Genomic DNA, 15,247 nt, shown 5'->3' on the forward strand with positions numbered 1-15,247 from the left:
AGCAAAAACCAGGTGCCTCCTGGCACTGATCTTTGCTGCCCAGCCCCACAACATTGTGGGAAAAATTTCCCGTTCAAAAACTGAAACTTAGCTACTGACCCCGCAGCTAAATTGCCTAGTCTGTGTTGTACTGGAAGCGAGATCACTAGTGTACCGAATTCAGAGTGCTCAGTGTGACGTGCAGCAGAGTCTACTGCGTAAGGAACTAGCGTATCAACAACGCTGTTGCATATTTTCTCCATTTGAAATTTGTCAAGAGGATGTCAAATAAGTGAACTGATTTATCTTTCAGATGGTCAGCAGGGGCAAGATTTCATTCTAGTTTGTTACAGAGAGTTCCCCTACCTATCTGCTGAATGGCACTTAACTGACTTGCTAGCAAGACATCTATACTAATAACCTTTCACTGGTCTCCATGCAATAGGACTATAGTATTATGTCTGCAAATCACTAGATTAAATATGTGGAGGAGAAGGGGGAGGGGGTAGTTTTTCTCTTTCTCATGCTGCTTTTATGCACCCTGGGAGATCTACAGAACAGGCAGACTCTGCACAGCTATTTCAAGCATTTAAATCACATGGGCTCAAGAACAGTTTCATATACCGTGTCTAGGAAACAAGCCAACGGCATCTCCTTAAAATACAACAGCTACTGAGGAGAAGCAACATTGCAGGAAAGCAACTGGTTCTAACTAAAAAGATAAAAACTTTATTTGCCAACAAAGATGTCAGACAGAAGTCCCTTCGAAACGGATATGTTAACCCTTACCCGATACGTTATGGAAAAGGGGCGACGTATTAAAGGCGCTACAGGGGAGCTGACCCAGCTGCTCAACTCAATGCTGACTGCCGTGAAGGCCATCTCCTCTGCAGTCAGAAAGGCAGGCCTCGCCCACATGTAAGTCCTGTTTAGACATATGGGGGAAGGGAGAAGGAGGAGAGGGATTTGCCTCCACATGAAGACTGGGGAAAGGGCAAAAGTTTTGTGATTTTTTTCAAAAATTCACCCTTTAAATTCAATAGGCCTCTTTTAAACCACGTAACTGAAGGTGTGAATTCTGAGCCCAAAATCTAGCAGAGGTTGGAAATTATGCATATGCCAGAAGGGGGAGTGTGTTTATGGAGGATTTTAAAATTGTTCCTGAAATGTCACCTGAGACTAGCTGTGGTCCTGCAAAATTTCAGTTTAAAAACAGATGAAAGCAAAACAGAAACCTAGTTCCATTATTTCCTGTCCTATTCATGTTATCTTTTTTAAAATGGTGGAACTGGTGTATTTTTAAGTCTTAGAAAATTTGCAGACTATCACACTTAGATATCTTCTGCTATCGTCCAAACATATTGTCACAGCTAGCGTCTGAACTGTGGAAAATCAGGGTTTACCTTGGGAATGCTGATGTCCATATCCATAACTACATTACTAACAATATAACGATTCAACAGCGCTAAGAGAAGGACATATGCTACCCTTCTTGTGTGTATCCCACCCCCCCAGCCCCGGGTGTCAAGGTCACCTGAAAGTGGTGTGTGGCCCTATGTGAAGGGCAAACACAACCAGCTCGTTTGGCTTCTGATCTATTAGAAGATGGGAATTGAGGATTGTCTGAAATGAACTGACCTGTTTTTCATGCATTGGCTCAAAATAGACACTGATGCTGGTCCTTCAGTAGCAACGTGTCAATAGAGGCTGGAGGCAGGAAGAGAAATCTAATAAAATGTATAATTTAAATATATTCTTGTATATATGTATGGTGTGTACGCTTAATTCCAAGGGTTAGTGATGTGGCTATATGTGTAGCAGAATACTCCATTAAGCAGTTTATTCCTCTATACTCTATGGCAGAGGAATGTCTAGTACTTTGCAAACTATGAATTAAGATTCTTGAATAAGGACCGCTGTAGAAATGCAAAGGACAAACATCACAGCACCATGTGAGGAAGGTATCATTATCCCCATTTTACAGATGGGAAATATAATTCATAGAGCAGTTAGGCAATTTGCCCAAGGTCTCACAGTGAGTCAGTGGCAGACCCAGAAATAGATCCTTGACTCTCCTGTGCTGTAACCACTAGACCATTTTCCCCTCTCTCTCTTTTGTTGATATTAAATAAAGCCAAACTGTTTTCACTGACATGACAAAGGAAAAATTGCATTCGGAACTTTTGTGGCATTCCAAGTTTTAAAACCCTAAAATACATAGCAAATAATATTATATAGATAAGAAACAGAATTTATTCTTAACCTAAAAGAGACATGACTAATGTTTCAACATTACAATTCCTCCCTCAGAATCGAAGCATCCATTATATTGAGGAAGGAAGGCCTCTTTTTGAAAAACAAAAGTTTCAGGAAATAATCCAGCAATCATACGTCCCATGGATATTATCAGTCATGTCATACAACGAACCATGATCTTTAGGAAATGTCAGTGACAATATGTTTGAAATCAATCACTAGGATTGACATCAATTTATATTTTCAATGCTATCTTCACATGAAAAAGGGCTAGAAACTTTTTTTTTAAATGACAGATGAAGTTAAATAGGCCTGCCATTTCAAATTCTCCCAAATAAGAGGGTATGGCGTGGCTTCTTTCAAAAAGTCAGTGTTAACTTTTTAAATATTAAAGTTTTCTATTCACCAACAAAGGAGAAGATTTTGAAAGACACAGAGGGCAGTTAGGAGGCAAATGCCATTTGTTTCTTTGAAAATAAAATACTTATCATACATTACGTATGTGAAATCTGAGCAGATTATCTTGGAGTGGATACATATCTGAAGTCAGTTGTTGGGCTCTGCAACTAATTGTGAGCCTACTGAGCTGCACTGTCTTTATATCAACTAAATAAGTCTCATCTGTAGGTCATACATAATCATTTAATAAAACCACATACTGGGAATTATAGCAGCACATTGTAGCATGCCCCAACAATCTTAATAGTGAAATGTCACTATGAAAGACTTTAAAATACCCCATTTAGAAATCATTGTACTCATATTTCATGGGTCATTATTTCCCTTCCCTCAGCTGTGGGAGTCTCCAACTATTTCCCTCAACAGAGAGAGCTGCTGCAAGTGACAAAGTGCTTTAGAGCGACAGCTGTGGTAATGTTTTGTACATAAGCAAAGAGTGAAGCAATCAGATAGGGAACTCTGCTTATTAGCTTTAGCATCTGTTGGCAAACACATGAAAACATGACCTTTGTTTCACAAGAATTTATCTGCTCCAACCCCTTGTTCCCTGACTAATATCAGGCCTTTGTAAAGTCTGAATATTTCCAGGTGCAGCAGGAATTAGCACTGTGGATTCTGTTGGTGGCAATCTTCCCACCAAGTGAGAGCTGAACCAATTCCACAGAAATCCTCAGCATGGCACTAACAATGCATTGTGATGGCATAGCTTCCAATCCTATGCTGTGAGTTCAGGGGGTCTGCTCCTTCCCTATCGTGTTATATTTTTATTGTTATAGGTGCAGTTCCTTTGCCAGGTGTTGCTGCTGTGCAATGGCAGATGCCCCAGGGCGGCTCTAGTACACTCCTTGAGGGCATCAGTGCCAGGAAAAGAACCCATCAGGGAGAAAGTGATGGACTCTGGGGCAGTGGAGATGACAGCAGCAGGCCCCCATATTCTTGGGAAAAAGGAAAAGGAGGCAAAGGAGACAAAAGGAAGGACATAGGTTTGATGGGATCACTTCCCATCCCAATACTATACACATTAAAACAGCTGCTCCATTCCATCTCAGAGGTGGATGCATTTCTGTGATGAGTGAAATAATCCATGTGTGTCTCTCTTCCCCCTCACAATCCCCCGCCCAGCCCCGGATGTAATTTCCACAGCAACCACTGAAGTCGTCACAAACATTATTCGCAAAAAGAAAAGGAGTATTTGTGGCACCTTGGTTAGTCTCTAATTTATTTGAGCATAAGCTTTCGTGAGCTACAGCTCACTTCATCGGATGCATATGAAGTGAGCTGTAGCTCACGAAAGCTTATGCTCAAATAAATTGGTTAGTCTCTAAGGTGCCACAAGTACTCCTTTTCTTTTTGCAAATACAGACTAACACGGCTGTTACTCTGAAACAAACATTATTGTGGTAGCAAAATAAGCAGCAGGAACAGACAGATATTTAACAAACAAAACTCCTGTCTTCAAGCAAATTTACCTAAAAACAAGGGGAAATAAATTTTGAAAATCTTCAAACTATAAATTTTCCATGAGGAATCAACAACTCTTGCTGAAGTGCAGTCACTGATTGACTGCAAAATGGAGCCATCTGGTGGTATATATGGGTCATTACAAGAAGTAGAATCGCTTGCATGTGGAAAACATTAGTGAGGGATATTACCAAACTGATTAATTTGCGTGCCATTTGGGATCTCTTTAAAATTATGGCTAGGGTCCGATATAAAATTTGACATGAAGCCTACTTCTGTTTTCTATAAAGGAAGCCTAAACCAACTGCAACATGTGCTCATTCTGATTTTAAAAAGCACAGTATGCAGCACATTTGGTTAAACCCTACTGACTTCAGCAATGGGAGCAAGATCAAATCACTTGGACGGCAAGTGAAGAATTCTTAATAAATATGCTGGGCTTGACGCCATATTCTTTGCACCTCCTGGTTACTTTAGTCAGTGTTGAGTGCACAAGGAATACAACCATTTATCTTCCTGTGGGAAGCCATAACAGTGTGCCCTGCGGTCTTGCTTATGTTTAAGGGCCATGGTCAACAGTGAGGTTACCCAGACAAACATAGCTTAAAAATAAGTGGCCAGGATTTCTGAGCATGACTAGTGATTTTAGGCATCTTTTAGGGGGAGGAGCCCTACTTGAGGCACCTTAAGGGAGCCCAATTTTCAGAGGGTGGGTGGCAAGCTGGGCACCCAAAAACTGAGGAACCCCAAGAACACTACTTAATTTTTGAAAATCTTGGTCAGTACTGTATTTAAAAAACAACACTCATCATGCTATCCTGAGGGAGTTGGAGAGGGAGACACAGAGGGAGGGGTAACATAGTTCCCCCAACAAGAGCTCCAACAGGGAAAAACACTTAGATTTTTAAAACATTTTTTTTAAGGAGAGAGAGAGAGAGAGAGAATAGTCCATTTGAGGACTAGCTACCTGCCTTTTTTTAAAACAAATCAAAAAAGTATTTGCTTTATAGGGGAGCAATAAAATGCTGTCACAGGGGCTCTTATTTGCTTTCCTTGGTCTCTGAATCAGATAAAGTAAATCAAAAATTTATTTTCCGAGTTGAGAGTTTTGCCTTAAAAAAAATTCTAACTAAATCTCTGAAAATAGGGGTTTTATCATGGAAATGCCATCACTGTCTAATCTAGTCCAATACATAGAGCTTCATTTTGAGGTGCAGTTCAGAGAGGGAGGTAGCTCAACGAGGTCTGTCAGGCTCTGAATTTGGGGCCTGGACAGGGATCTGTCCGGCCACAGATGTAAGTTAAAGACTCCTTACTGGCTGGTCTAATTTATGGAGATGCTGAATGGCTCCCTATGGGCTGCTCTGGGGCACAGAATAGGCTCTGGCCACACACTCTCCTTCCTCAAACAAGCCTCCATCCTTTGGCCACCTCCCCCAGCACTCACTTACAGCTGGAGCCTCGGGGGAGGGGGGGCGGGGCACGACGGGGGTTGAGGCTGGAGGAGGGCCATTCCGGTGCCAGGGGTATTCCTCAGAGGTCAGTTAAGGTAACTTTATAGTGGCTGAACAGCCATGAAAGGATCACAGCAGAGCCCAGAACTGAAGCCACAATCTTTCCCTCTCTTGGGCAGATTTTCATTTACCACCAGGAATGGATATCTACAGAGATATTTTAAAGACTTGGATGTATGTGGGAGGTGTGGGGAGGCGGGGGAGATTGGCAGGGAAAAGCCATGGTCACCACTTTTCTGAAGTCTTAATGTTCATGTCAAAATTTAGGCCTGTCTTTTTGCTTTGAGGTTTCTTAGTGTTTTCACTGCCATGTACACATCCTCTTTTCTTTAGGTATGGAATAGCAGGAACTGTGAACGTGACTGGTGATGAAGTGAAGAAGTTGGATGTGCTATCCAATTCTCTGGTTATTAACATGCTACAGTCCTCCTATGGCACCTGTGTCCTAGTCTCAGAGGAGAATAAAGATGCCATTATCACGCCACAAGACAAGAGGGTCTGTACATATGTCTGTGTTCTCTCATTTAGCAGCAGGTGGTGCTGTTACTCCAAGTATTGAAAAGAGGGTTTAGGGACTGTTACCTGTAAAAAAGCAAAAAGGCACAAGTTCCTAAGCAATAGCAGAGAATCTGCATATTATTCTACTGCTTAAATGATTAGTTACACTGGGTGAGCAGTTTTCAATAAGTAAGGAAGTCCTTGCAAAGGATTCATAATTAAAACTGGGGGAATAATTATTTGTGAGCATGTTAGTGAAATTGGGATCCCAATTCAATCTTATCATGTTTTGACCCTTTTCTGAACATTGGCATGACCTGTTTTTGTTTGCATGAATGTTTAGCCAGCACTATAAGGCGTAAAGTGCTACTCAGTTTGAGCAAGGGTGTCCGAACTGGGCTCTAAATTAACTACCCTAAGAGGACAAATGGCTACTTACTGGGATTCCAGATGTATGGAAATTATCTTCTATTATGATATCTCCTTCATTAATTTAACATGCAGTCCCACTAATTCTCAGTTCAGGATTTCGATTAGTACTCCTCCAAAAGCCAGCCATTCCTGCCTTCTTACCCTCAAGCCTCGCTTCATAAATCCATTCATTCCGCTCACAATACAATTGAAACAAAATTTGTTCAATAAACCAAGACACGTCTGGAACAAAACTGCTCAGTTCCTTTGCTTTCACACTATGCCCTTTCCTCACTCCTGATCTTTTGTGTAGTTACTCTGTCAGCTGTCTGGGCAAGCCCTTTCTCTCTCTGCATTTCGGTGATGTGCTATACAGACTACAACTGTACATTTGGTCTGGATTTGTCAAAGGCATTTGGTTATCTAAATGTAGTAAGAAAAAGATGGTGTTTACCAAACAAAGGAGAAAGATACAGCAAGTCAACATATTTAATGCTCCTCTTATCTCTCTTTTTAGGGTAAATATGTGGTGTGCTTTGATCCACTAGATGGTTCTTCCAATATAGATTGCTTGGCATCAATAGGAACGATATTTGCTATCTACAAGAAGGTACGTTGATGAACAAAACACACAGTATGATTCACCCAGTGAGAACAAAACATTTCCTATATATCAGCTCGCGTATGATTCACCTGGTGAGAACAAAACATTTCCTATATATCAGCTCGCTCCACTTTCATTCCCACTGTCTTTCAAATAAACAGAGCTTTAAAGAGACAGCGATATAAATATACAATGAAGATATATTTACACCTCTACCCCGATATAATGCTGTCCTCTGGAGCCAAAAAATCTTACCGTGTTATTGGTGAAATCGTGTTATATCGAACTTGCTTTGATCCGCCTGAGCACGGAGCCCTGTCCCCCCCAGAGCACTGCTTTACCGCGTTATATCTGAATTTGTGTTATATTGGGTCGTGTTATATTGGGGCAGAGGTGTATATCAAATAATGGGCTGAATTTTTAGGAAGAAGCACACTTAATTGTCCACATGAAATTCTTGGGCCACAGCACTTCCTTCTATATCACACAGAGTAATTAAAACAAAAGTGGCTTCTAATTATAAGGCAATTGGTTAGCTACATCAATCCTATTTACTCACTTCAGTGAGTGCTGGGGTTTGGGTGGGGACGGGATGTAAAGATGAGCAAGAGCCCAGTGTCAAGGTGCAGAACCAAACTTACTTAAAGTTAAGGCATGTTCAGGTTTGGAATATTGGTTCCTGTCCATCTCCACAACTCACAATGTTTGTTTTCCCACTAGGGAGCTACATAGAGTGGCAGCCATTTAACTACCAGCATTTGCCAACAGTTAGAATGATGTCAGTTCTCACAATTTTACTGCAAGTCTTGCAATATTTGTTGCTTTTATGAAAGCCTTAGCTCACAGAATCATATGATTACACGAGTCACTCAGTTCTCTCTTTCTTTTTTAAGTTTACAGCTCTCATGTTTGCAAAGAAATGCTTAAAACATGAATTCTAAAGGCTCAGAAAACAGAAGGCAAGATGCCATGATTACCTCTTACATTTAGAACAGGAATAACTATGTGGTGTCTATTGAATTTATAACCGTGAGCACCATATTGCAAATATTTAGTAGAACCCTCTTTGACCTTGCCTTCACTGCGGGTGGCAGGGGGGGGGGGGGGAAGGGAGTGTTCTTAACTCCAGTTAGCCAAATGGAGGTAAAATCCTAATGAAGACAAGGAAGTCTATAGTCTTCACAAGTTTACAGGCTGAGTTCAAGAATAAGCTCCCTCTTATATATAAGTCCAGCTTATATATAAGTCCAGCTGCTAATTTGTGTGAAAACTACAATGGCTAATTGGAGTTAATACTCCTTTTTTCCCCAAGTAATGGCAAGGCCTTTCAAAACCACTTACCAATGAGGTTTTCAATTCATTTTCTACAATTTTTCCTCATTCTCTCTCAAACAAATAAACAAACAAAACCTGAGTGCCTTCTGACATCTCATTTTAGAATTAAAGTCTATGTAGGGGCAAACATCACTACTTAATGAAGACCAATCTACAATACTCAACACAAAATTACTTCAGTCCCTCAAAAGATTAGATGTAACCAAAGGATAAAAATTCCACCCACAGGATCAAGTGCACTTACTTTGGTTACATGAACAATTTAACAAATCCCACTTGAAAGACAAAAAACTATGTTGTACACAAAGGTACTAGAAAGGCTATTTATGCACAGACAGCTTTTTTATTTAGCATCTTCCTTTCCACTGAGGTGCTAGTTTAGCAGGATAAATTAGCTAAATATGCAGCTCTCTCAGATGGGAGGATTTTATGGTATTTTTACTAAAGTGCCCTTCTTCAAAGCCATTAGCTAAATCAGAATAACCAAGTAATAAAAAGTGTTTGCAATTCTGCAGCAACAGACATTTATGAAAGAAAAAAAAAGATGAAATGCTCTCCCAAGTGACTGAAAACCTATCTAGGAAAGAAAACAGTTTAAACAACTTTAAATAATCTTTGCCATGGAAAGGATTTTGAAGTAAATCAGGGCATCTTAAAAAGACCATTCATAACTGTTACCAGAGCAGTTTATGGGGTCCCTTCTGATTGTATGAATGATTTTCTCATCATGTCACTGCCTGAACCTGGATCCCAAAGGCACTCCAGAGTGCAAACATTTCTGTGAAGTGACTTCCTTTTAGGAAAGAAGCTATAAAGCTAGTTAGAACTTTAATAGACTGAGACAGCATCTTTCGAACAATGAACCATCAAATAGGCTAAGTAATGTGCCAAGGCCACAGAGAAAGTGAGTGTCAGAGCTGGAATTAGAGCTTCTGGCTTCTAGTCCAGTCTTTGACCACATCTTTCCCCCTTATGAATAGTGTTCTGTACAAGCACACAAGAAGGATGAACATGCTTCTATATATTGACAAGAGGGACTTTAATAATCTTCAGAATTCAAATGTCGTTGGCGTTTAACAATTGTTGTTCATGTTATGTAAAAATAACTGCAGTGTTGATTTGGTAACCATGTCAAATATTTCTGGAAGCAGGGCTGTATTTAAAAAATAGTCTTTTAAAAGGTTCCTCCGTATATTTCAAGAGCTGGAGGCAACTCCATTTGAGATAACAATTCACTGATAAGAGAAGGACTTAAGGTATGCAGAGGGCTTTCTGAATGGTTTGAGCCAGATCGGTACACTAATTTTTTCATTCCCTGTCCCTAAAATCTGATATAGTGATGCAAGGAAGAGATAGGCTGAGAAGAAACAAATTGTAGGGTCAGATTCTCCTACGAAACACTAGTCATTAGAATCTTGAGCACTCTCTTTAAAGAAGTACCTCTTTCTTGAAGGTAAAGACAGAATGACCACTACCATTTAGGGTTGCCAGGTGTCTGGTTTTAGACTGGAACACCTAGTTGAAAAGGGACCCTGATGGCTCTAGTCAGCACCACCGACTGGGCCGTTAAAAAAGTTGGGTCAGCGGTGCTGCGGGTCTAAGGCAGGATATTCCTACCTGTCCTGGTACTGCACTGTGCACTGGAAACAGCCAGGAGGTCTGGCTCCTAGGCGGAGGGCCGTGGGGCTCCATGCACTGACCCCGCCCCAAGTACCAGCTCTGCACTCCCGCACCCTAAACCCCTCATCCCTGGCCCCATCCCCAGAGCCCTCACCTCCCCTGCATCCCAACCCCCTGTCCCAGCGCAGAGCCCCCTCCCACACCCTGAACCCCTCATCCTTGGCCCCATCCCAGAGTCCTCACCCACAGCCGGAGCCCTCACCTCCCCCACATGCTAGCTGATTGAGCCCTCTCCCGTACCCCAAACCCTCATCCCTAGCCCAACCCCAGGGCCTGCACCTCCAGCCGGAGCCCTCACCTACCCCTGCACTCCAAATCCCTTGGCCCCACCCCCCCAGCCTGGAGTTCCCTCCAGCACCCCAAATCCCTCACCCCCTCCTGTGCCCCAACTCCCTGCCCCAGCCCAGAGCCCCCTCCCACACCGTGAACCCCTCATTTCTGGCCCCAACCCAGAGCCCTCACCCCTCCCGCACCCCTACTCCATGCCCCAGGCCAGTGAAAGTGAGTGAGGGTGTGGGAGAGCAAGCCACCAAGGGAGGAGGAATGTAGTGAGTGGGGGGCAGGGCCTTGGGGAAGGGGTGGGGCTAGGGTATTTGGTTTTATGCAATTAGAAAGTTGACAACACTACCACCATTGTGGGTCTCTTTTGAATCCAAGGAAACAGAGGAAACTAACAGTACCTGCCTACTTAGTATGGGAAGATACCACCTTGAATCTTGTAAACAAATCTAGGATAGCACAGCACTCCTAATTTATAGTCTCACACAGCCCCACTTGGTAGCAGAAATGCAGTACTGCAGTCTCTTGAAGAAACATGTTATTTGTTTACTCTATTTTTCTTCTTGGTTTTGCTTGCATTCTTTTCTCTTCATAAATGGATGATGCTGGTATCCTCTTGCTTCCCCTTGAATCTCCTTTCACCAGCAGGAATATTGTTTTGGTGGAGTTTTAGAAATAAACAAAACGAAAAAGCTTTAAGGAAGCAAAGCGTGGATAGGTGGGTGGACCATCTGGATTAAATCAAAAGATCAGGTGCCTTTAAAACTGACTTCCAGGGCCTTAGCTGTCAGATGCTGTTGAGACACTGTGTAGGTTAAGTAGTATGTTTGTTAAGAGATAACAACTGATGTTGTTGTAATATTTGAACTCCTGGGAGTGTGGTGGCTTAACCCACTTTTTAACATAACTGAAAAATATTATTTTTCGGGAAACATAGCAGCCTAATCAATCTCTTCTCCCCTGACCCCCTCAGAGCCTGCATGAGTCTACACCCCACAGTTCTCACACTACAGCTGTCCTCTGACATTCCACTGCTTTTTTTGTAATATTGTCAAGATCTCCAGACAAGTTCTCTCACTATCCATCAGGTTAACAGTGCATGTCATTTTTCCCCAGTAGAGGAGAGGTAAAGAGAGGGGGAAAGGGCAGCAGATGCTAATTATTGAGCTTTACTAAGAGAGGCATAGTTTAGTAGTCTGAACGCAAGACTGAGAACCAGGATTCTCTAAAATCTAATCCCAGCTCTTTTAGTGACACCCCCTCGCCCCCGGGCTTTGGGCAAGTCACTTATGACAAAAATTTCAAACTCAGTTTGTATAGTATATTCTGAAAGATACATTAAAACCTCATGAAACTTATTAAAATAAAACCAAAACAATGAAGTGCTGAACTGATTTTTCCAGAGTTTAAACCTTTGATTCTATGAAGTCAGATATTTTGAAGCCTATGCTAAAACATCCCCTATACCATAGCCAAAATATGTTGAAGGAAAAGAAAGGAAAACACTCAAAGGTTGTTATCAGGCTTCTGCTGTCTGTTTTAATTCACTGGTTCACTTTTTATTGTACTTCTCTAGGGCAGAACTATTCTACAGACTTAAAAAGCCAAAAAAATAACCTCATCATTTCCAGCGTTTTATTTTTACCTTTGAACAGATCTGCATTTCTTTGTGGAAGTTTGTTTGACACTGGAACTTTCTTTCCCACTTCGGTTGTTCAGAGCACAGACATGAACAAGAATTGAAAAACAAGCTGAATTCTGGACAGCGTCCATTTCCCTGGGGAGAAGTTCCTTTGTTTTTTTCAGAATAGCCCATCATTGTTTAGTTTCTCATCCAGAACTATTAGGAGGTGGATGGGAGAGGAAGCATTCATTAGTGATGGGTCTGCAACAATCATCTTACATAAATATACTGTATTTGAAAACAGTCTTCCAAATAAGATTTATTTACATAAACACCAGGGATATAAGGTCTGAATGAGAAGCCTTTTGAGGGGGGGGCCCCCACAGGTCAAACACACACACACACCTGGCCATTTTTAATGTGGGGGAAGGAAGAGAGTATAGGAAAGCTAGGCATTCACAATATTGTTTGCAATCTGTACATAAAATGTATTTTTTAGATTTAATTTCAAAGTAATCTATAGTGGACAATTACTGCTTTGATGTTGAGATGTGCGCACGCCCTAGGCATACAATTTTAGAACAGAAAGTTTTAAGGTGTGAAAGCATAAAAAAACATGCTGTTCATGGCAAGCTAGCTGCTTTTGGAAAAAGATTATTTAGGAGAGAGTTAGCAGCATATAGTCAGTATTAAGGATCTAAAATGTGCACTCTGATTAATTTGCATTCATTATGTACACTGTAATCTTTCTGAATGAGCTGCTCTGCACTGAATCATAATTAGCTATTACATACCAAATAGGGTAAATGAATTCTTTGTCATGGGTCCATAATATGTGACTACATGTGAATGCATTCATAGGAAATTACAACATACACGATGTCTTAGGTCCTCAGAAGCTATTAAGGTGCTGTGTCTCGGTATTGAGAATAATATGCCAAGTAGCTAATTCTGTCTGTTCTTATTTGAGAACAATCCACCAAGCAAAAAAATCCCATAACCCACCACCACAACCACCACACACACACACCCTTACTTAAGGGGATTTCATTTCTTTCTGTAAATAATTGTCAGATTGCTACATATTTTTAAACAGTTGCTATATTTCACCAGTGTAGAACTGGTCAGAAAATGGGGCAGTGCAGGGAATGGCAAAAAAATCAAAAACTGAAGATTTTCAGCCAAAAATCCAAAAGTTTTCCATCAAAAACATTTAGCTGAAAACCAAAAATTTTTATTAGAAAATACTGCTCTGGTTCTCATGAGAGTTGTTGTTTGAGTGCTTCATGCCTCCATTCTTCACTATTAGTTGGGTGAACCTGGATGAACTACATCGCCTCTGATACACAATGGTCTCCCCTCTTGCTCAGCCACAACAACACATCATAGGGCACAAGCTTTTCAGGTTTGGGGTGCTTAGTTTTTCAACAAAGTCCAAAATTTCCATAGAAAGCAGACTCACTATCCCCTCAGTAAGACCTGGTGTTGAGGCACTTCTGCTTCAGTTTCCCGACAATGATCTTCGGTCTACTCCTACTGTAGAAGCAGGTTGGCCCTCCAACCAACATGCTATAAAGCATTCAATTCCTTCCAGGATAACAGAGTCCCTAAGTCCAAGTCGAAAAATATCAAAACAAAAACAAGAGTCTTCGGTCCCTCTGGGCCTTCATCCTCCCTCCTTACTGGAAGGCTCCCAGTGGCAACTGCCTGTCTCACTACCTAACTGCCTGCTCTTGGGCCCCAATCATCCAGGTCAGATCTATCCTCTATGACAGGGTCAGGCCAGATGGCTATAGGAGAGTAATTTTTTTTTAAAAGCAAAAGATATTTTTATTTGCATAACACACTTACAAAGTAAAAACAGCAGCATATGCAATGTGTAACACAGCAACCAATCACAATTGTTTTCTCATTAGTTTCAGGGGAGGAAAGTGTTCAAGCTTGCCCGGGCCAGAGCGGGGGGCTTCCTCGACTCTCGTGGTCTTCCACCCTTCCAAGTTACCTGGTGGCCCAGAGCAAGGGGGCTTCATTGACTCTCAAAGTCTGCCACCCCCTCAAGTTACCTGGGGCCACGCCCGAGCATCACCAACAATTCCCTCTTCTGAAAGCACCCAACAAGAGGGGCAGGCTGTGGGGTGGACAATCCGGGGGGGGTGTGTCACGTGCAGCCACATGTGAAAGGACCCCTTTAGGGTGGTGGTGTCCGCAGGAGCAATGGCTGGGGCTGGGGTCCCTTACTCTCTCCCCCAATCAAAGGGTCAGACAAAGGGACCCGGACGGGGACACCGAGCAGAGAACCTCGGACAGCACCCACCGCTCCTCAAAAGCATCATGGGAGTCGGTGGATGCGGCCCAGAGGAACTCCGCCCAGATACGTGAACGGACCGAGGATCAGAAAATGGCCCCACAGTCACAGGAAACTCCATTGGCCAACCTCCTCTCTCTGGTTTTATAGATGGCTGTTTTAGCCAGGGCCAGGAGGAGGTTAACTAGGAGATCCCGCGACTTTGTGAGGCCACGGATGGGGGAGTGCATAAATAAAAAGGTGAGGGGAAAAATGCAACCAAAAACGTAATAGGAGATTTGTGAGGAGCTGGAACAGGGGCTGCAACCTGGCGCACTCCAGATATACGTGCGCCAGGGTTTCCCTCACACCACAAAAGGGACAAGTATCTGGGATGGGGGTGAACTGCACCAAGTACGTGCCCGTGCTCACAGCTCCGTGAAGGAGCCGCCAACTGATGTCCCTGATGGGCCTTGGAACCAAGGTGGAATATAGGCTGGCCCACCGGGGCTGCTCACCCTCCAAAGGTGGCAGAAGGTCTCGCCACTTTATGTTGGGGCAGGACACTAGGGTGAGGGTGTGAAGGGTGTGGAGCACGAGCGTGTATAGATGTTTCCTTGGCGCGGTTTGGAAGCGTACCGGCTGCAGCTCATGCAGCAGGCTCGCAGTGAAGGCGTGCGGGGGGTCGATTGGATCTGCAGGAAACGGGTCCAATTAAAAAGTCCGGCGGGCCTGGGGTAGAGGGTGGGCGGGGCGTGCCCTCGAGCAGGACCCGGTTGAGGTAAGCTTGAGCAGCGGGCGGCAAAGCGGCCTTCACCTCCTGAAGCACGCACCGAGGGGTATGAGGTCTGGAGAGCCCCATG

The 15,247-nt window shown here is 42.8% G+C and overlaps 1 protein-coding gene across 2 annotated transcripts in view; it reads left to right on the top strand.

The window, feature by feature from the left end:
• Positions 1–266: 266 nt before the first annotated feature.
• The window catches only part of LOC140911611 (fructose-1,6-bisphosphatase isozyme 2), a 43,337-nt gene continuing 28,356 nt past the window's right edge, over positions 267–15,247 (top strand). Inside the window, exons 1-3 of one of the 2 annotated variants that reach the window (XM_073344987.1) lie at positions 267–897; positions 6,003–6,165; positions 7,096–7,188. In XM_073344987.1, coding sequence (XP_073201088.1) covers positions 725–897; positions 6,003–6,165; positions 7,096–7,188 — 429 coding nt within the window. In that variant the 5' untranslated portion in view covers positions 267–724. The remainder of the gene's footprint in view (positions 898–6,002; positions 6,166–7,095; positions 7,189–15,247) is intronic. The other variant, XM_073344986.1, reaches the window with a different exon arrangement.

The sequence above is a fragment of the Lepidochelys kempii genome, chromosome 5 (genome assembly GCF_965140265.1).
Source record: "Lepidochelys kempii isolate rLepKem1 chromosome 5, rLepKem1.hap2, whole genome shotgun sequence".
In the NCBI taxonomy this organism is placed as follows: Eukaryota; Metazoa; Chordata; order Testudines; family Cheloniidae; genus Lepidochelys; species Lepidochelys kempii.